This window comes from Coturnix japonica, chromosome 3, assembly GCF_001577835.2.
Source record: "Coturnix japonica isolate 7356 chromosome 3, Coturnix japonica 2.1, whole genome shotgun sequence".
NCBI lineage: Eukaryota > Metazoa > Chordata > Aves > Galliformes > Phasianidae > Coturnix > Coturnix japonica.
The window spans coordinates 37144836-37167707 of record NC_029518.1 but is presented as its reverse complement, the minus strand read 5'-3'; the positions used below and the strand labels follow the sequence as shown (position 1 = coordinate 37167707).

Here is a 22872-nt window from a genome sequence, read left to right as displayed (position 1 = left end):
ATTTACTCTTTTTGTAAATACTTATGGCAAACTCATTCATCAGACCCGTGTGACAGCTAAAACAATGATCCCAATTTGGAGGCACCCTTATTTTGGAATATTTCTATAATTAAGAAGCTATTCCAGAAATTAGCAAGTACAGAGACATTTCTATTACCTGATTTGACTACAGGCACTACTACTGGTTGTTTCAGACAACAGCAGTTGTCTTACCAGAGAATCACTCAAGGCACAGGATTTTGTCTTTCCAAATGTACGTAAAACCATACTATGTCTGTACCAAATTTTGCTTTCTTTTTTCCACCAACATAAGTGACCTCACTAAATTTTATACCTGCAGAACAGAAATTACTCAAGTATTTATTTAAAGGCAAATTACTGGAGACCTATTGTATTCAAGGTTTTCAAAGGATCTGATGTTTCATAAATGACATTTGTGACTGTAAAATGTCACCATTTCATTACTGAAATACCACCAAACACGAAGTAAGATCATTAGAAAGTGCCCAGATATATTTTAGGGCAAGAACAGGAGAAGAAAATAATTATGTATCTATTTCTTAAACAGTGACACATATGTATCCAAAACATAGTTAAAGCTACTTACCTATAAACTGATTTTGAGAAAATCACTTAAGAAATAATTTTTAGTAAAATAATTTTAAATCAGTATTATTATTATTTTTACTTAAGCTGCAGTAATAGTCAGGTTTTGGACAAAAAAAAAAAAAAACCACAAAAAACAACAACAACAAAAAAAAACAAACAACAAAACAGCATTAAGCTGTATTTTTTCTTATTTCCAGAAAATGACTTGTTCTGAAAACAAAGGATATCATTTTTTTGATCTAAGTCACTTGAAATAAAAACTGAAATTTCCAGGTTTCCATTTAGATCTCAAGACTAAAATAAAAACATAAAAATATGAAAACACAAACAAAATTCTGATGTGTTAATCTATGAATACACAAGCGCGTTTAAGACCCTCTCAAAGGTGTTTTCTACCTCACCTCTAGCTCTGGTCCAAATTAACAAGAGCAGTTCCATTCAAGTCTCAATGGACTGAGCTGACAAAAGTAAGTTGGTTTGATCTAAAGAGACTTTATTTTCATAAAAAATTACTACCCCAAAGTCAGAACTGGATTCTAAGGACAAGATTAAATTCACGCAACATTGTTCTTACCATCTGAGTCCTCCTGCTCAGGGTTGTATCTGAGGCGACAATTGTCCCTGTCATCTGGAATACCATCATTGTCATCATCAGGATCACAGGCATCCCCTTTACCATCTTTATCATGGTCAGCCTGGTTAGCATTGGGGATGTAAGGGCAGTTATCTTGGTTGTTCTGGTGGCCATCTTCATCTATGTCCTCATTGTTGTCACACTGATCACCAACAAGGTCGTTATCTGAATCAGTCTGCCAAAAAGAAAAAAGTATGCAAGTCTGTGACTTTTATTAAACACAAAATACCAATACCAGTAGTTTGATACTTAACTTTACAACATTTCTCTTCAAGTCTTCTCTGCAGACAACTGATATTGTGATGATGACCATGCTTAAAGCAGAAATGTTATTTTCAAAGAGTATAACTACTTACGCTACTGTCAAAGCATCAGACCTGGTCTCCAATCTATTTTCAGGGCAGCTCTTTGGCCATGACTGCTATTGTTTTCATTCTAGAGATCATGTGGGAATTGCAGACCATGTAGTGCATTTATCTGACTACTTCAATAACACTCAATATTATTTTCCTGCAAGTGGACCAACAAATTTGAGCATACCAAATACAGCCCTGAGGCTGTCCTGACTTGTCACGGGGGAAGAAGAAAGTTCAAAGGCTTGTGGGTGGCTTAAAGGCCACTATTGGTCACTATACCTCCCTTTTAAAGAAAGCTGACAACCTGCGATATGAGAAAGCAATACAGATCTACAACTTCAGCCACAGTGCAAATAGGGACTGACTGAAATTCCTATAAAACAACTAGGATTTAGAATGGACATAGGAGAATTCTGTCAATACACTCAAGACTACAGTTTTGATGAAACACGCTGTTGTGTTGTAAAGATCTTCACTTGAAAATAATTAATAGTATAAATACAAAATATGAACGTGTATGATAGTATGCAGGTAAAAAAGCTAGTGTCAATTTGCTATTCCAAGATCATTCAGTTCTGTGTAACCTGTGCATCTCAGATGCAATCCAGATTGTTACATGCTATTTTTTATAGTCTGAAAGACTGCAGTTAACCTCAGTTACATGCTGAATCCTACAATCAAATCTCATTATCTCTGCATTGCTCTGAATTCCAGAACATTAACTGATTAAAAAAAAAACCACAGGAATAAATTAGAGTAGAGCAAACTACTGAAAAAATGTTTTACTTCCCTTGTTCTTACCTTTTACCCTCCTGAACTGTTCCGTATCCTTGGAAAAACAGCTGGGATTTCTGCCAATTTCCTTTCTCAGCCCTTTTGTTTTGGGCAGAGAATCATTAATTAAATGATACCTAACATTTACCTGGTCTGGATTATGCATTAGCGGACAGTTATCACACTGATCACCAACTCCATCACCATCTGTATCACTCTGGTCTGTATTATAAACGTAAGGACAATTATCTCGTTCATTAAAAATGTCTGAGGAAAAAAAAAAAGAGAATAAAGAAATCAAAATGATGACATACAGCACAGACAAACCATGGACTCTACAGCCATCCTTAACCCATTGCTACAATATAATTCCTACATCATGAAATGGTAAAGAGACTAATATTAGAAAATAAAGATATAATTGGTGTAATTTTTCTTTTTACGGTAAACACTTCTATATGCATTTTTCCAAAATATTTCACTAAAGAAAGGGCTAAAACTGATGACTCCAGCCCTTTTTCATAGATTCTACATTTGTTGAAAAAAATAGCTGAAGAGGTGGAGTACTTCTTTTTTCCCCAGTTGCCTCAGCACTAGATTATTTCATTTTACCAGAACACATGCATCATTCGCTGTACTGCATGCCAAATTTTCAATAGAAAATGCTCCCTCAGGAAACCTAATTATAAAATGGACAAAATCAAGGCATGTAGGTCTATCTGTTCAGAAAGGACACAATGACACTCTCCTACACTAATATTCCCTGGATATTTATGTGGTCTTTAAGCCAGTAACAAACAATTGCATTCTTTTTACCAAACATACATGCAGAATTCCCATTAGCAGTACTACTGAGAAGCTGATGATGTGAAGGATGAAAGGAGTTAAAACATTCAGAAGATCCGTTCAGCCAAGGAGCCCAAAGTTTCTATGTTTGCTGAAGAAAATTCAAAACCAGATTTCTCTAACTTACAATACTTGTATTTTTTATTTTTGAGAATCCATAAGGATACTGATTTCAAAAGAATGTTTAAAATTATTTTCCTGTCCTTATTCTGATTGAATCTGGTTCACACAAGCATGTACTGGTATATGGATTAAACACCTTTAATAAAATAATAACTCAAAAAGAAACGCATATTTGGAATCGTATGGGTCTTGCAATGCTTTCACAAAGAAAAGCACATTAATTTTCTACAAATATTGTCTTATCTGGGTGGATACTCAAGTTTTTCCCCCCTCCCTAAAGTTTCCAAAGGAGAAAAGTCAACAAAACTGTTATATTAGACCCAGATTACTTTGGGTTATAGATGAAAAAAAGATTTTCTTGTTAAGATGATACTGCCAAAAGACTTGCTGTAATTTATTCTTCAATAGTATCCACTGTATTCATTTAGGGACATCATTATACTAATACATGACAAAGGAACTTTAATTTTCTCTGGCATTTTTGAGCAGTTAGGCTTGATTTTATTTCGCATAGTAAAGCAGGCAGCGTGCCTCAATGACCACAAATCAAAGTGTACTTGTAGGACAAAACTTAGTTCTCAAAACTGAAAACATACCATCTCCATCAATATCCACAGCACACGAGTCACCCTCCCCATTATTATCTGTGTCGATCTGTGCAGGGTTGTGCACATAAGGGCAATTATCACAGCGGTCACCAACTTCATCTTTGTCATAATCAAACTGACGAGGATTGAACAGAAGAGGGCAATTGTCCTAGTGAGAAGAAATAAAACTTTTAAGAACATAAATCACAATTTGAATTGAGGTCACATGAGCACACTATTAGGCAGTAAATCTTCCTATTCATCTTGGGCAGATGAATCAAGACACAAATATGTTATTTTTCCAGTGGACAAACTGTACATAAGCTGAAAATCATAGTGCTAATAGGATGGTTTCTGGACAGCCAGGCTTGCTGTGTGTTTTGTGTTTTTGTACAGTACACATTTAACATGCCTTGTATCTCACTAGAAGAGAAACACATTTTAAGTTGGATCTGTACTCTGTAATTTCAAGGAAAATATCTCACTGGTACATGCAGAATTTTCAAAACCAGGATGTACTGTGCAATCAGTCCAATTGCAGCAGCATATTATTTTGTGCCAAACAAGAATTAATACTCTGACTTTTTTGGAGCAATATAGTATCAATATTCTAGTTTTACACCAAATGTTTTGATTTTTTGTGCATGTATTGCATACATAAAGTATAGGAGATGCTAAAAAGCAAAATGTAAATGATATACTCTTTTTGATAAAAAATATTTTTCCCTAGAACCATTCTTTTTAGTGGAACTTTAAAAATTGCATCTCAGTTCAACCCCTACACTGAAAGTCTGTTAGACTTTCACACATCTTCAAACTACACATGGACTTCTGCACAGCCATGAGGAAGCACTCTGTATAGAAGTAAAGGATCACCAAACCAAATCAAATCAGCAGGATTGAGGAGAAGAGCAGAACTGTGGAATCTGATTACTTTCCTCTTTTTACTTCTCTTTGATGCTACCTATATTTATAGTCATGTTACTTATTATATCTTGCTTCCACCATGTATCAGATATAATTTCTATCAACTTTTACAATACAGTGGAGCTATGATTCCTCATCACAAAATAAAGAGTTTAAGTTGTTTTCATACACACAACTGAACTCAGAGCCAGAGAACTTAATGCAGCCTTGGGTTCCCTGGGCTGTTTTTTCACTCTTCCGAGTGTTACATCTCATTTGATGCAACTCAGCTTTACTCTGCAGCAGCCATCATCCAAGGAAAGTACAGCTGATTGACTCAATTGAAGCTCTGAACGATAAACACATCATCACTTGTAATGATTTTCCCTAAAAACAGATGTTTATGTCAAATGTACAGACAACACAGAAATGTATCTTACTTTGTCATCTTCAACACCATCATTGTCATCATCCTCATCACAGGCATCTCCTTTGCCATCTTTATCAAAGTCTTCTTGGCCAGAGTTAGGCAGGAGGGGGCAGTTATCCTGGTCAAAAGAAATAATTTATCTTTACAGTATGTCAGAATGACTTGTCTGGACAGAAGTGCAGACATGGTACCACCAACACAGGCTAGAAAGCAAATAGTCATCCATCCACAAATACTTCTGAAAGGACCTGAATTTGTTGCCAAAGATAGTGGTTAATTTGCTGCTTTCATATTGTACAGTAAGTGAAATGCATCTGCAAATCGTTCCATTTCTGAGCTCTCCTTCTGTAAAAGGGATGTTCCCACTACATCTTAGATGAAACTCTCTAGCAAAGAACAAACACACCACACGCACACACAATTGCTTACATCAACTTTTTATAGACAGCTGGTGATGTATGTTTGAAGATTACATACAAAATGAACAGGTTTCATTGCCAGAAAAATACACAAGCCAGGAGATGATCTTCAGAAACAGCTGTTCATATGGAAAGTTGCTGGAATGAAGTACAGAGCACTAAGGAGAACACTGTAAGAAAGGGGTTTGGAAAATGGGCCTTTCTACCATCCCGAAAAAGAACATCTTTTGTTCTCTTCTGCAGCCAGAGCTTTGAAAACAAAAAGTAAGTGTATTTATTTTGTAATGGAGCTTTGAAAAGAATTAGTATTTTAAATGAATAAAGCTGTATTTTTTTTATATATTTTTTTTAAGTCTAAACTAAGATGTAAAACTTTAGCATGTATTTCCATGTCATTTTAGTACTTTCACTGAAATGGAAGATTGCAACTGTATCATTTGCTAATAACAAATATACCTATTAAAGTGCTATTCTCACATTCACAGAATCACAGAATCACAGAATTGTAGGGGTTGGAAGGGACCTCTAGAGATCATCGAGTCCAACCCCCCTGCCAAAGCAGGCTCCCTACACCATGTCACACAGGAAGGCGTCCAGGCGGGTCTTAAATATCTCCAGAGAAGGAGACTCCACCACCTCCCTGGTCAGCCTGTTCCAGTGCTCCGTCACCCTCACTGTAAAGAAGTTCTTCCGCACATTCGTGTGGAACTTCCTATGCTGTACTTTCATCCCATTACCCCTAGTCCTATCCCCACGCACTACTGAAAAGAGACCAGACTCACCACTATGGCTCCCACACCTCAGGTATTTATAAACCTGGATCAAGTCCCCTCTCAGCCTTCTTTTCTCAAGGCTAAACAGACCCAGTACCCTAAGTCTCTCCTCATAGGGGAGATGCTCCAGGCCCTTCACCATCTTAGTGGCCCTCCGCTGGACTCTTTCCAAGAGATCCCTGTCTTTTTTGTACTGGGGAGCCCAGAACTGGACACAATATTCCAGATGAGGCCTCACCAGGGCAGAGTAGGATAGATTCAGTATCTATCTCAAACCAAAACAGAATTTGCCAACAGACTGCAGAAATATTTTTTGTAATACATGAATATTCCAGTAATATTCCCAGATGCTCTTTTTAAAATCTCAGCAGTTCAAACAGTGGAGACCATTCAAGGAAGAACTGGAAAATTTATCATAAATATGAAAACCATAACTTAACTCCAAATTTCTTATGGCACATGCTTTATGCATGTAGATTTGCTTAGACAGTACATAAGTCTTCATACAACAACAGCTCAAAGAAAAGTTTTGGGTTGCTTTTAAAAAAACCAAAGTAGGATATTTTGTAATGAACATAACCATCTGAAAATATCTAGTGTTTTCAAGGTGTTTCTCTTTCCCCTTAAATGGCGTGTCTATTAGATCAACACACAAATTGTAGAAGACATGAATTAATCTTTGGAACAGCTTTTTCTGAATGGGTTTGGTATGTAGGGCTCTTAGTAAAAACTAATCATTTGTGTTACATCTGGAGTCAACATGTTGCAAATTTCGATGACAGGAACTAAGAAGGAATATGTGAACTGCAATTGCTGAACTGGCTGGAAACACAATGAGCAGACATCAGTGAGGATGATGACATTCAGCATTTGAGTTTCATATTTCCTACAAAATCTCAAACTCTCTTGTGCTGAAAAAAGCACAATTCACAACTTCAGCTGTATTATACCTAAGTAACTTCTGACTCTCTTAAACCACCTGATTTCAAACTCTCTTGATTTGCATTCCTTTTGTTAAGAACTGAAAAACAAAACAAAACAAAAAAACAAAAAACACACCACTCATTTTTTGCATTTCTTTTTCCACTTTTTTTGTTTTGTTTTTAATTGAACATTACTGTGCTAGTACTTCACAACAGTTTAGAGGTAGACTGCTTTAACTTAGAGGGAGAAACCAAAATGCTTCCATTCTAAGTGAGAAAAAAACAAAAAAAAAAAAAAAAAAAAACCACAACAGCAACAACAACAAAAACAACACATCTGAAATGCTAAATTGAGAAAGTATTGTCCTTGAAGCCAGAAATGATTCAGCAAAAATACTTGAGAAAATGCCCAAGTGAAAACATGTAGGTAATCCACTGATGCAAGAGTTTAATTGGTAGGTATCCAAATCTAAGCATTCACTTTCAGGTATAGCTCATTTTGTCCCAGTTACCTGATTCACAACTGTTTTGAAAATAAAGAAACTTCAGTTACAGTTTAACTTCATCACTTACCTTCACACAATGATATGTAGCATTAGCAGCACAGACCAAGTTATTATTTGGCCATCCATCCAAATCTGAATCTTCACCACAGATGCGTCCATCACCAGCATAACCTGTCCTACATTCACATTTGTACATAGGATCACTGAAATGGCCCAGATAGATGCACTCTGCAGATTTATGGCAGCTGTGTGTCTTGTCTTTGCATGGATTCTCAGGTTCACAGACCTGTAGAAAATAAAGCGTACTCACTGACATAATTGCAGCCAGCTGTTTGTCTCAATTTTGTCAAAAGCAGATCAGTCATTTAGATACCTCAAGACAGCAAATTTGTTTTAATTGTGGTGAGTAAGTCATATTGCTGTCAGTCCACATCTTCAGACAATGTGTACAGTGAAAATAAGTAAAAGAAAACATAGAAAATATGGCTATTATTCAAAAGAAACTGGAGTGGCTGGCATTTTTAGAACTCTATCTGCTTTCTTTCATGGATCATTAATGCCCACATAGGAAACTGTACTCTCCTGTTTACTTTAGCGTTCCAGCTGCCAGGACATTTTTTCTTAAATCAGAAGACAACTTAATGTTTTTTAACATCCTCCTGAAGTAAGATTTGTTACCTTGCTTAATTTCTCTGGAAGTATCTGAGAATCTTATGCAGATGTTTTATGTTTAGACTTCACATGATGATGTGGCCACAAATTTACTCAACTGCAGAGAGGGGCAATCCCATGAAATCTGTTTTAATATTTTTGTCCTATCTATCAAACCATAATCTTCAATATCACTTCTAATTTCTTCCATCCTTCCCTACTGATAGGAGTTGGCTGAATGGAATTTGGAATTCGGATCTATGTCTGATGACAAACATGTTAACAGAAATAGTTCTCTCCATGAAAATAACATGATTCTTTAGTTTCTGATATCCTGAGTAGGTACATAACCCTGAGACAAAGTAGTGCAAAACAGAGGAATGCTCACTTTCAACATTTTATACTCATTTGGCTCTAGACAACTGCCTAGAGAAATATAAATACATTTAAAAAAATCATAAAATAATCAGTATTTTGCCACACAAGCAAATAAAAATAACTAGGAACAGGAGTTGTCTATTTCATATTATCTTTGTTTCGCACACAAGTTTACCACATTTTCATTCAGATTCTTCTGATGAGAATTACTCAGCTTCTGGGCCATAAGATTCTCTTCAACATCACTTACTTGCTTCTCTGTCTTGGCAACTTCCAGCCCTACTCCATAAGGCTGACTTCCTTTATAACGTGGAGGACATGGCAAGCAGTGGAAACCTGGATTTGTGTTCACACAGCGATGGACCTGATTCACCTTAAAGCAAACATCTGACACAGCTATGCACTGTAGGAAAGGAATGAAAGAAGAAACCAATTAGATGCCCATGTAACTCCCAGAAAATGAAATCTTAACAGCAGTTTCCCTATGTTAACAGAAATAAAGTCAGTACCTCATCAAGATCCTCACAGACTGTACCATTGCCAAGGAAACCTGCTGGGCATGGCCCACATGACCAAGATCCATCTGGGTAACTGTTGCATTCTGCTCCAGGGAAGCAAGGATTTGACAAACAACCATCTGGAAGTGACACCAAAAAAAAGCATAAATTGAGTTAGGAGCACAAAGAAGCACGTAAGACCACTTAAGAAACAGCTATTCTCTGTTCATTAGCTTGGATCACATCTGATACAGCCAATCCACAAAAAAAAAAAAACAAAAAAAACAAAAAAAAACCAAAAAAACCAAAAAAACAACAAACCAAAAAAACAAAACACCCTATGAATTAAGGTAATTATATGCATTTGATATATTATTGATTATCTCTGAAATTACTGCAGATTGCAAAATCCAGTTGAACATGCAACAACCTTTCAGGCTCTGACTGAAAAATACATCCTTGCTCAAGAGAAGCCAGCATCAAGAATATATAAGATGTTACTGTATTAACCAGCACACAAAGGAACTTAAAGAACTTCTCCTGTAACAAAGATTTAATTAGCAATTTTCTATAGTGTTAATTCAAGATTTTTCCACTGGAGAAACAAAAGCAATAAGTACACAAGCTAAACAAGAAACGATTAAATACCAACCAATTGGACAATCCTTCTTATTGCACATATCGTGTTGCTTAGTATCTCCCACACATGGCTTTCCTCCATACTGTGGCTCTGGACTGTTACAGAGGCGAGACCTCTCACGAATTCCTCCTCCACAGGTAACAGTGCAAGCAGACCATGGAGACCAAGGACCCCACTGGCCATTCACTAGAATATGCAGAATAAAAGAAAAGAGCATCACAGGCAGTGTACAGGGGACAACACTTGGTGCCAATGACAACATTCCTTCCTTCAGATCCCCGACTGAAGACAGTTTCTCACTACACACAGAGGAAGAAAGGTGCTGACAAAGCTTAATACTGAGATAACAATATTCTAGAAACAAACAAGCAAATAAATACCCAACTGCTTTATAGGCATTTTTTGGCCAATAAAATAAAGCTGCATGTAGAACCCACTGACATGGTGCATTTCCACTTAAGCTGATCAGAACAAGTACAGTGGCTTCAAAGTTCCCTTTTAAGCTTTCATTTTGAACAGACAGCAGCATGTATCTATAACACACAAACTTCTGCTGAGCCATACCTGAGCTTCAGGACTATGTTCAATGAAGCACTTATATTTTTATTCTTACTTGATAATTCATTCATCAGCTTATCTTCAGTGGTACTGCTTAACTCACTGTAAGTAATTTAATTGTATAACTCTTCTGCACAGCTTATGCTGGTACAATCCCACTGACTCTGTAATCATCACTTCAGGAAAACTTAAGAGTACAAACATCTTCAAACCAAACCATCTCTGTTCTTAGTGCTGTAAAAAAAACTGCTGCAAATATTAGGAGATTACACAGCAACTAGTCTGCAACAGGTTCTCTTGTTCTTGACTCCTGATTCCTCCATAACTTCTATGGCCACTAACTGCTGTACCTGATGCTAAATCTCAAAACTTATTCCAAATAAAAGTTATTTCAACTCCTAAGCTCTACTTTATATTTTGTGTCATAGAAATTCGGTGTAATTTAGAATTGTATAAAATGAAGAAGTTAAATTGGAAAACTATTTTGTCACGTTGGATTTAAGACAACAGACTTACCTGGGCATGGGGCCTTCTCACATTTCTCTGTTTCACGTCCATTTCCCACACAGTTTTTCCCACCCATCTGGGGAATAGGGGAATTGCAGAGGCGGATGCGGGTGATATTTCCTACTCCACAGGTAACTGAACATGAAGACCAGGGAGACCAGTGACTCCAACCACCATCTTGACGTACTGCCAGAGAAAAGAGCAAAATTCAAGGAAATAACCCACCTGCTGCAGTAATACAAATCCAACTGTAAGCTTAAATCTTCCAGTCTTTCGTCACATGTGATGCACATCTACTTTCCTACTACTATCTCTTATAAACCCCAGCATTTCATTTAGTCATTCAAGTACAGCTTTCTTAAGAATCTCAATGACCATTAAAGCACTAGAATGTTAGACATTTTACATAAAAGGAAACCTGTTCTAATTGAACAAATAGACACCTCAATTCATATAGATACGTAACTGACAATAAATAGAAGAATACTGAAAGGGGAGACAATAAAGAATGTAATGAGAGCTACTTCAGTTACGTACGTACTTACTGACTAGGAAGTGTTCACAAAAAACTCATGATAAATTTATTTTTGCTTTGAGAAATGAAAATAAACTTTTAGGAAAGGGAGAAATTTATTACTTACTGCGATGGTCACATTTCTTGAAGCTACACATCCTTGTCTGAATGTGTGGGCCTGTACAAGCACTCCTGGTGACATCACAAGACCTTCCTCTCATCTGAGTCCCAGAGCCACAGGTAACTGAGCACTTTGTCCAGTCTGACCAGGGTGACCAACCTTCTTCACTATCATCAGCTTCAAAGTAAAAGGTACAAAGAGTGTTTAGCATTGAAAATTGCTTCTACTACCCTACTTGGAAAATTTTTCCTTCTCTTTTTCTGTACAATATATGCTTTGTCCTTTAGATCTCTTTCTAATTTTGCTTTTTATGGGTTGCCACTGAAGTTAGGGAAATATGCTTGGAGGTAACAAGAGGTTCACCCAAATTACGTTTTGAGTGTTTCTGAAATTCCCATTCAAGCAATGTGGTTACAGGAAGCACTGACCTCTGGAGGAAGGACATTTTATCCTAGAATGCACTGAAACAAACACTCATTTCACACCTGCCTTTAACTTTAGCATCAAGGTCAGTATGAGCTGTGCCATCAGGTCTAAACAAAACATTAGCATGAAAGTGATGATGAACACATTGTAAGAACAAGCTCTCTCCTCTGATCAAGTAAAAAAAAAACAAAAAAAAAAAACCTGAGTATATTGCTATTGTACTGTTATTTAAAACATCTAATCAACCAAAAAAGTAAAGCTGCTTTCTTCTGTAACAATCTGTCCAACTAAGGAGAAAAAAGGTATTGAGCTCACACTGAAGTCACTCAGTGAAATCACTGAAACTAGCATTACTCCATACTCAGCCTACCATTCTGTTTTAAATGAACCTTGTCAATTTGTTCCACAAAAGTAAGCAAAAAAAAACATCTTAATCTATGTTAGCCTGTTCAGTTAGGCAATATGGAAAACAAATAATGCACAATAATACTGTAAGCCAATTTAAACAAACAACAGTGTTCAGCTTTGGAATGCATAACTCAGGAGGAGTATGCATCTAACCTTCAGCATCCAACTAAACTAGGTTGCTTGCTAGCAACCGATATAATGACTGAAGTGAGGAAAAATGACCCCAGAAGGTAACTTTGAGCAGCAAAGTTATTTCATATAATCCTTGCACACAAATATTTTCTTTTACCTGCCTCTACCTCGTTTTAACCTTTGTGACTTACTAGTAGTCATTTTATAAATCAACAGGGAGTACTTTTTTCTTTAGATAAACACTTACAGTGAGAGCAGACTGGACAGCATTCACCTTCAATAAAGGACGGATCAGCACAAGAAACTGGTGGACAGGTAATTTGATGGCATACAATTTTAGAGTCCTACAGGCAAAGGAAAGAACATACTGACATGCTCACATAGACAAGCAAATCAAGGTGAGCCTATGGGGAAGATTTCACGTGTAGAATTTGTATTTGTTCTAAATGGCATGCACATAAAATTATTTTTTGAGAGGGAATAAGTTTGGTCCAAGCCCTCAGTAAATGTGACCAGATCTGGACAGTCAAACTGGATTAAAGCTATTGTTTGTTGGTACAGAAAAGAATATTTCCCAGATCTTACCTGGCAGGTGCACTTTGTGCAGCTATCTACAATCCAGCTTTCACTATCTGCAAAGACTCGGCCATCCTGCCAGCAAACTGATTGGTTCTTGAGTGTTTTGTTAGGACCAATCAATTCCCACATAATTTGGTTCTCTTCAGACTAGAAGATGAAGCAGATTAAAAAAAGAAGTTACTGTATTTTGTAAGCAAATAGTTTTAAACAAAGCACAACTGAGAAACACTAGATTTAATTTTCCTGTTAAGAACTCTAAACCTTTACTCATTCATGTACATAAATACAGTGACCTCAGGTACAGCAGTGTTGCTAAGTAATTCTTCAGCTAGCAGTACAGCTAATTTCACACAGTACCAAGGGAAATCCATTCTCAGGAGGTTTTCGTCCTTTAGATGGGAAGATTTTACTCTTGAGACATAATGGCGTATTTATTATCTCCTGAAGGGAGATTACTATTATCCAAAATAAGAAGAGCAGTAAATTTCAATACAATGTCACCATCTTACTTCAACTACCAAAATTCCACACACGTACTTACAGTTTTAGTAGTCCATATGGCCACTTGTTGATATACTCATAAATGGTATAAGAACGGTAACCACCACTTAAACAGCTTACAGGCACGTTACAGCTTTTCAAGGTAAGCTAGCTTTCAATTTCCATCCTTGTAGTATGTTTAAGAGACTAGATTTCTTACTCTGTGTAAGAGTGCATGTGATTGTGTTCTTTTAAACCCAGTTCATGAACAACTCATACTCAAGAACTGCTTTACTGGTCACATGGAAAATGTATCTCATCAAGGCGTAGCTATCCATACTCATATACATAGAAACCTCTGTTAACCACCCTAAGTCTACCAGTATGAAGCAAAGTGTCACAGCAAAGGTAAAGTTTGCCAAACTTGAAGGTACTTGCCACTTTTTGGAGGTTATCAGCTAAATTGTTCACCACAATGCGCAGGCCAGTTAGTTCAGTAAACATTGTTCCCAGCTCTTCACAGGAGCGGTCACAGAACTCAGCCTTCTTCTCTGTCTTTTCACCTACATACTCAGTCGTGACAGCAGGGCTCAAGTGAAGGATTTCAGTGCTCTCATTGATGGTGTTCACTTCAGCTAATTGCAAGAGAAGGAAAAAGAAGAGTTGAATATACAAAGTTCACCCACAGTTTACAATTCCTGCTACAATTGCAGACTGGCACCCATGGAATAGCTTCATGCCATATTACACCCTGAATAAAACAGGGATTAGATGTCAGATGGTTCCAGTTATAGTCTTTCCCTTTCCAAAACCAAGAGCCAAGCTTTGCATTATACAGTCCACACTCTAAAACACTATCAAGTACCACATCACATTCATTTATGAAGAAAGTGTAACAAAAGGACATACTATTTAAAATAATAATAATAATAAAAAAAAAAAAAGCTATTTCATCCATTGAAATCCATGGAAGTTTCTATTTTTTTTTGTCCCCCACAACTAACTTATCACGTTTTCTCTATGCAGAGAAAAAAAAAAGCAGGAGAGGGTCTTGCAGAAAGTTGCTGGTTCTGCCCATATATCCCATGTCTAGTTGGTCCAAATTTTAACTAAGAAGTGATTTATATAAGACTCTGGACAGTTCTTTGTAGCACTGCTTGATGTTGGACTCAGAGTAGGCGTTTTATTGATAAATTAATTCTGAACTTAAGTGGAAATTAAGCTGAGATAAGTCTGAATACTTGATCTGTCACTCTAGCCACTCCTTCAGGCAGGCCTTCATTAAAATGAACTTCAGGTACACTACACAGAGAGAACTGAACACGTTCAAATGCCAGAATTTAGAAGATCTCCCTCTCTACTTGAAAAAGAATGCAAAAGGAAGCATCAGCAGTAATTTTAAAAAAGGAAAGAAAGTACTCATAACTAAATAAAACCTAATAAAATAAGATTTGTCTTCTGTTAAGTACTTAAATCCTCACCAGTTAAATATCCTACACCTTTCATGGAAGCTTTATGGAAGGACTCAATGGGATGTTCAAGTTTGTATCAGCTATGCAGAAATCCATAGTGTCCCATGTCTCAGAAAATATTGGTTTATCTGATGCAGAAACTCTTGCTTGGTAAGCTCGACTTATTGCAAAGAAAAGCAAAGCTTTTAGCAACTTAAAAAGAAATCAGTTGAGGAATGTGAGCCTTAAAACATATACTAAATATCCAACACTATTCACTGTTGATGAGTCATTAAACATGGCAATGCCACAAAAAGAAAAAAGAACTAATCAATAAGATGACATTCAAAAAATTACTGCACAACTCTTTACTGCTAGCCAGGGGCTACAAACTATTTGCAGTATTACAGCATTTACTTGTAATTGTCTGTTTTCACTTAAACAATGGAAGAAAACTGATATACCACATAAGGATTCAGAAGTCTCTGTGTCATAACCATTTAACTGCTTTTTGATTCCCTGGAAAGAATGCAGTTTTCCTACCACACTGAAATACCAGGGCTCTCAGATTCCCCCATAGCACTTCTCAGGTCATTCATTTCATATTTCTCAAGCCAACATGGAGTATGCCTTGACTGGAACGTTCTAAGAACATTAATAAAGATGCAATCTCAGCAGGAAACATAAACCAAAACTATGTTAGAAGAGCTAAATCCACACTTCCTACTGTTACTTGGCAGCAACTTAAAGAAGATGCCTGGGGAATCACTGTGAAATCAGTTCTCTGCTGCTGGCTTCCTGCTAATTTCCTAACGACCACGTGATTATCCTTAAAATAAGAAAACAGAAGAGCAAAACGTACATCCTCTCACATATGCAATTATCATGCTGTTAATCTAGCTGGAGAAGAGATTCTAGACAGAGAAGGAATTTTACCGATGTATCCACTTCAGCACACTTTTATCATCTCTCCTGCTCACCACTGTGCGGAAAGCCTGCTAGAGTACTTGCAACTGCCACGCTACAGAGATACTTTTCTACACACAGTTCAACAGCAGTCCCAAGCTACCATTTCATTGTTTCCTCACCTTCTCATAGTAGAAGAAGATGTATTAGTGAAACAATCTTGTTTCTGAAAAAGCAGTAGTATTTCACTGGTAATATGTGCCACATAACTTAGGTATGTTTCACACTTTAGCACCTGTACCTCAGTTCAGTGGATGGGCAATACGAATGGGAAAATATTTATTCTGTGGTCAGTAGCACACCCCTCATGGCTTTATAACTATGATGAGGTGAATAGATAATGCTATAAAACCACATTCAAGTATGTGATAAGCTTCTCAGGTCCTTCAGATGGCCTCAAATCACAGCATGCCATTAGCCCACTTCTGCCATTGGATAAGCAATTTCCATATTATAGTGTTATCTTGGTGTTGTAAATTTAAAGTAAAAAATATTGTGTATAGAACTATTTCATAAGTACTTCCCAGGAAGGATAAAAACAAAATCTGCATAGTTTACTGGACCTGAAAATTTGGTATTTGACAGACATGATAAAATACGCATTAAGGCAGATAAGGTACATATTAGCATGTACAACTCAGTTATCCCCTTAGGCACCCATTGGCTTCCCATTTATAGTGGAAATACTGTAATCAAATATTCCATTTTTGCTTGGTAATATTTCAAAATATTTGGGCAAACCATCTTCCTTTGTATTAGCCAACAAATAAAAACACAAAAGATTTGAAGGCACCGTATTTAATTCCTGAAGCCACCTCCTTTATTCAGATTTCCATTAGACATAAACATATTTAATTTTTTTCCCCATAGTAGTTCTTAAGTACTTTCTTCCACTAACAAGGTTAAACACCAATAATCCATTCCGAGTAAGTTCTGAGTATGTTATCAAGTAGCATGTCTGCAAATAGATGACATTTAACAAGCAAAGTCTTGTTTTCTTGCTTGTGCCATCCATTGTAGCTAACACAATACATTTCTGGCACATCATCACATTTGTGTCTGAGTGCCTGCAGCAAGATGCATCCCTGGAATAGCCAATCATTACTCTTTATCAAGATTTAAAAACCAACTAGCAAACCCAGTTTAGTTTTTTGAACATATACATACACACTACATAAATACACATTTATATGTATTATATACATTTCAGAAACTTTCAATTACAAAAACTCAAATCTGTCTCTCTCTGAAGAGCTTTACACTGCTACTGCTTAAAAGGCTGAGTACAGACCACTTAAAGAGCTTACTCGATGTCTTATTTCTGTCACTTTGCCATGAAATAATTGCATTTCAGATGAGAGCAGTTTCATATAAAACCCTAATGTCCTGACTGCCTTGTACAGCCACCATGCTCCTCTAATGGAAACAGTCATCTTTGAGCCTTTACTGAACTGCTGCCAGTTACAAACTCTGGAAAGCAGAATAGCACCTCCCATTTTTAGCTCTACTGCAAAACATTAGCGCACACTTGACAAAGTTTCATTACTGTCATGATGAATCCAAAAAACTCCCACACACAGAGTGATCTCCTCCTGGAGAGGTCAGCATGAACAGGACTAATAAAAATATACTGTAGCCCATCATACACATGCCTTCCGTAACTACTTTTTTTTTTTTTTTTTTGCTTTGGCTGGTTTGATGAAAACCCTTCTGGGATTCAAACTCAAAGCCTCTTTCATTCACTAAACTCACTGACAAATAATTAGTTGTCTTTAAGACTTGCAGACTTGTTTGTGAACACACTGAGACTCAGGAGCATTATTCAGAAGCAATATTCTCAGTTCTGTGCTCAAAACAGAGATTTTTCCTCATTTACATATGCATTCTAATTTCTTTTAATTATTTATTTGTTTTCTTGATAGATTTTATCTCAACTTAAAATCAGATACTCAGATAACAGATAATCAGAGTTACAAACCTAAGCAGCATTAACTACAGAAGTCAGTTGAACTCTAGAGGTGGTATGTCAAGGTAGCAAACAAGCACGTCCCTTTCACCACCAAAAACCAGCTTGCTTTCTTTTTCATTATCAAGTAAGAATCCTCTACAATTGCAAACAGATCTGTTTCATGGCTTTAATACAACATGCCAATTGGCATTCTCATTTTTGAAGTCTACTGAAAAACATTTATGAGGTTAACAATAAAAAAAGAAAGCCTTACTTGACTGGCTCCTCTGGCATCCTTTTTTACGTAGAACATCCTCTATTGAAGTATCAAAGATTAAATGAATATTTTGCAAGAGACCCTGTAATAATAAAATATATAAATCAAAACCAGCTTGATAGATTTGGGATACTACAATAACTGACCTGTCTCAACCCCATACTACTGACTCCATTTAGCCATGATTAAATACAAAGATAAAAACAATTTCCAAAGCATGGAAAAAAAATATATATTGACAGTTTTATTATATACAACTTCAGTACTTTAAGCAACAAGTATTTTCTGAAATAGGTCATAAATCAGTAATTCATCAGCTATGAGCTAAAATCTCTATTTCCATAGAGTGCATTTTAGACTGTAGTTCCATAACACATTGACCATGAAATCAAAGCCAACTTCTGAAGTTCCTACCCCATTGTAGTTCCATTTTTTGCCAGTTTCCCCATGCATCATACCTGGTTCTCTCCTCAACGGTGAGAACACTACCCTGATACAATACCATAAAAAGAGACTACTGCATTTCACTTATAAAAAAGTATCTCAGCTAAGAAAGGAATTATTCTAATAGTAGATTTCAGCGGTCTATCGAACTTTACATCTCCACAACTACTTCCATGAGCACAAGTGACTGGTAAAAGTAGTCATGGAGGCTGAGAGGGTGTGAGGAAAAACTTCTGGCTTTTGTGCCAAAACTAGTCAACCCATAAAACCACCTTAAAGCATGTCACACCCTGACTGACAACTAGATGGCACAACAAGATGGGAAAATCAAGGGCTTTTCAAATTTTTGAAGCCACAGATTAATTTGATTTCAACTTTAAGCGCAAAGAAGCCATCCTTAGAGCACCAGGACCAGATCACATCATTTTGTGGAGAGAAACTAATTTTCATCTGATAGGAGAACTGGAGAGTTTGAAAGTGCTTAAAGCAAAAGATAAGCAAGATGTTTTTCCACAAAAGAAAAATAAATTCTACCAAACTGATCAAAACATTTTGTTCTGGTTTTGTTTGCTTTTCAAACTTCCCTCTTTTTATTTCTGAAATTGAAATGAAAGGTTATTCAAAATGGCAAACCAAGAAATTCCATTAGCAGACAGGGCAACGCCACAGCCTTCAACTCTACTAAAAATTCTTCTTTTCCTTCACCTGATTTTTTCCAAATACAATTTAACACATATTGACAGGTTCTGTGAATAAAACAAACATAATGCTGAACAAACAGGTCTTCAAGATATTTCCAAAGAATCACCCCTAAAAGCGTGACACATTCAGAAGTTTTTACATCTGGAAAAGAAAGAGGGTGATTGCACAGAAACACCACCCATAAACACACTGTGCATTTTTCCTGGTCTTAAGACTTTTCTTAATCAATCCTTTGAATTTTCAGGAACTCCCAAATACGTGCAATAGGTATCCAGTAATGAATAAAAACATATCCTGGAAAACTCTGCTTGGCAATACCTCTGACCTCATAAAATCCAAGAGTCTTTGTGAGAACAAAACTGCACCTATTGAATCTTCAGTGATTATTTGAAGCTACAGTCTTACCTCACCAAAGACTTACGGGTTACCTACCCTGAAATGATTCTCCCGAATGGACCCTTTCGCCACATACATTCTGCTGTTCTCTGCTTTCAGTTGCTCATAGAAAGGCTCCTCCAGGATGAAGCTGTCGATAAGGTCACAGCCAACATAGAGATTGTAGTTCTCTCCTGTTACTTGCACGGTGACATTCTTCCACTGCGAGTCAGCAAGGTCCACATCTTCCAGGGAAATCACATTCTGGAAGCCATCCACCCAATAAATGAGGTCCAGGGTGTTGGCTCGGCCATTGGAAATTATCTCAAACTGCCTTTCACTGATGCCAGGACCCTCTAAAGCAAGGATAGTGCCTCTAGATTGCCTGTCCTGTCTCAGAGTGGCTGAAAGGATAAAACCCTCATTTTGCCGTATGAGTTTAACGATCTTTTTTAACTTCTCTGGTTTAAATGGAGGTATATGGTCAAACCGAATGAAACGATATGCTGGGATTGTGGGATCTGGACCCCGAAACAATTTTGCTCCAATTGTCTTTCGGTTTATGTTACTGATTTGAAGTAAATCAAAGGTATTCTCCTCTTCTTTGGCATCATCTGGAAAAATAAACAGTGCATGACAGCTGACTTCAGAAACACAACTCTGTACATGATACTTAGTAACAGCAACACACACAAAAATTAGTAAACTCGATACATTCTTATAACTGTTCTGCTAACATGCAAGTTAACTGTATTTTTCACCTGTAATCTGCATTTACAACAACTCCCTTCTTCTAAGCCTAGGCATAATTATGTTTCATTATATAACCAATACAACATACAATCACACCTTGTAGAGCACTATATAACACGCACATGATACATGCACAGGTGCATGTAACAATGTAATAATTCGATATATATATATATATGTGTGTGTGTGTATATATATATATATATATATATGTATATATATCATATATGGATAAGGAATGAGCCAATTTCAGTATTTTCACTGTCATCTAATAAAGATCAAATTCTGAGAAGCCATCTGGCCACACAAAAACAGGAAGCACGAGAAGTGCTTTTTAAAAGCTCAGGACAGAAAGTCAGATGTAAAATGAGGGCCTGGCATTGTGCCAGTTCATATTTGGTCAGTAGAGGGTTATTGCTCCACCTCCATCTTCTTCAGAAATTCAGCCAACTCAGCCATTCTCCTTAGGCTGCCATACATTTACACCACTGAAGTAAGCATAACATCAACTACGTCTGACATGACACAGGTGTGTTGATCAATAATTACTACAAGAACTGTTTTTAGCTATTAATTTCAGAATCTCCATTTTGCAGCAGCTGGATGCAACTATCAAAATAAGCCCCAGCAACTACAATTCAAGACTTCTTAAAAGTCTTACAGAATTACTGTGTCTACTATAGGCCAGGCAAGCCTATTTTTAAGCCAGACTTCAGGTTTGTGAGTTACTCTAAAAAGCATTAAAACTTACCCTGAGCATCTGAGAAAACCCACAGGGTTATCAAGACAACAAGCCACAACAACCTGCTCGTCTGCAGCATAACTCCTAAGAATAAACCAAAAAGTAGATTAGGGAAATAATCATTATCAACTGCAAATATATTTTAATTAACCTCAGCATACACCATAAGCAGAACTTTCATTATATACTACACATATCAAATCAGAATTTCTACCTTCTCTGATAACTGCCGTACAGACTCTGGGATTATTTATATTCCAGAAGTAAAGCAGTATGGCATCAACCCACAGGATGATGATAGGAAATGATAATGAATAAGGTTCATTTCCATGCAAATGGTCCTAGAAGTATTAAAAATAAATAAATAAAAGTCAAGCCATACAGAAAAACGTTTTTTCTCCTCTGTGATTGTTACCACGTGGCATAGATAGCAGCATATAGTACTGCGTAAGACACAGCACAGAAGCCAGTTTTAACTACTGGAAATAGCTTCCAGGACATTTCCCAGTATCATCACACAGACTCCTCTTTCTCATACACATATCATTATCCATTCCTACAACGAACTGTACCCAATCATAGCTGGAGAAAGCGCCTTTCAACACGATGCTATTCCTGCCCTGCAGCGCTGTACAACCACAAGACGCAAAACTGCAGCTCCATATGCGCGCACTCCCACAATGAATGGAGCAGGCGGCAGCCACTTGAACGCGCAGACATTCCCTTTTCTGCATGCACCCATCAGTACTCCCAGCACTCCACGCACGTTTGGATGCGCTCAGGGATACCACCTTTCTTTTCTCCTTTTTCATACAGATCGTTTTTATCTCCAGCAGCTCCTATCATTCAGCGCCCCGATGTACTACAGCTACAGCCACACACCGACGAACGCAGAGCAGCGGCTCAATCCCACCTCTCGCTCCCCGTGTGTCCCCCCGGGGCAGCTCCCACCCCGGGGCAGGAGGTTCCTCCTTCGACACTCCTAGAACCATAAGGCAGTACGGAGCGCGCAGCCCACTGCCCCCGGAGAACTGTCTGGAGCCAAATCAGCCTGCAGAGAGAGACAGCCGCCTTTACGCCTCACCTGGCATGAGGAGAGCCGACGGGGCGAGAGGGCTCTGCCTTCTCCCGGAGCTAAGCCGGCGTTGCGGAGCTGATCACACCGCTCTACCGCCGTCTCACGTCCCTCCACGGCCCCGCACCCCGAGCCGCTGCCTTTATGGGCTGCGGGCCGGGCCCCGCTGTCAATCAGCGGCTGCGGGGCGCGCCCCCGGCTCGCTCCTCGGCGGCAGTGACACGGACCCCCGCCGCCCCCTCCCCGCCGAGCCGCCCGCTCTCTCCTACCTGCGGGGCGACGGCGGCCCGGCCCCCCTGCCCTGTACCGCCCCGCGTGGGGGCGGTGCGGGAGGCGGGCCGGGGCCGTCGGAGGCGAGGAGG

The 22872-nt window shown here is 37.8% G+C and overlaps 1 protein-coding gene across 1 annotated transcript in view; it reads right to left on the bottom strand.

Annotated features, from left to right (window-relative positions):
* The window catches only part of THBS2 (thrombospondin 2), a 30829-nt gene extending 8178 nt beyond the window's left edge, over positions 1-22651 (bottom strand). The window contains exons 1-17 of the mRNA XM_015858016.2: positions 22520-22651; positions 21445-21519; positions 19998-20554; positions 18417-18501; positions 14216-14412; positions 13304-13444; positions 12966-13062; positions 11759-11929; positions 11127-11303; positions 10065-10238; positions 9425-9552; positions 9166-9318; positions 7954-8172; positions 5276-5383; positions 3939-4098; positions 2522-2640; positions 1184-1418 (exon numbers count right to left, since the gene is read on the bottom strand). Of these exons, the coding sequence (XP_015713502.1) occupies positions 1184-1418; positions 2522-2640; positions 3939-4098; positions 5276-5383; positions 7954-8172; positions 9166-9318; positions 9425-9552; positions 10065-10238; positions 11127-11303; positions 11759-11929; positions 12966-13062; positions 13304-13444; positions 14216-14412; positions 18417-18501; positions 19998-20554; positions 21445-21519; positions 22520-22526 (2803 nt within the window). The 5' untranslated portion in view covers positions 22527-22651. The remainder of the gene's footprint in view (positions 1-1183; positions 1419-2521; positions 2641-3938; positions 4099-5275; positions 5384-7953; positions 8173-9165; positions 9319-9424; positions 9553-10064; positions 10239-11126; positions 11304-11758; positions 11930-12965; positions 13063-13303; positions 13445-14215; positions 14413-18416; positions 18502-19997; positions 20555-21444; positions 21520-22519) is intronic.
* Positions 22652-22872: the final 221 nt, after the last annotated feature.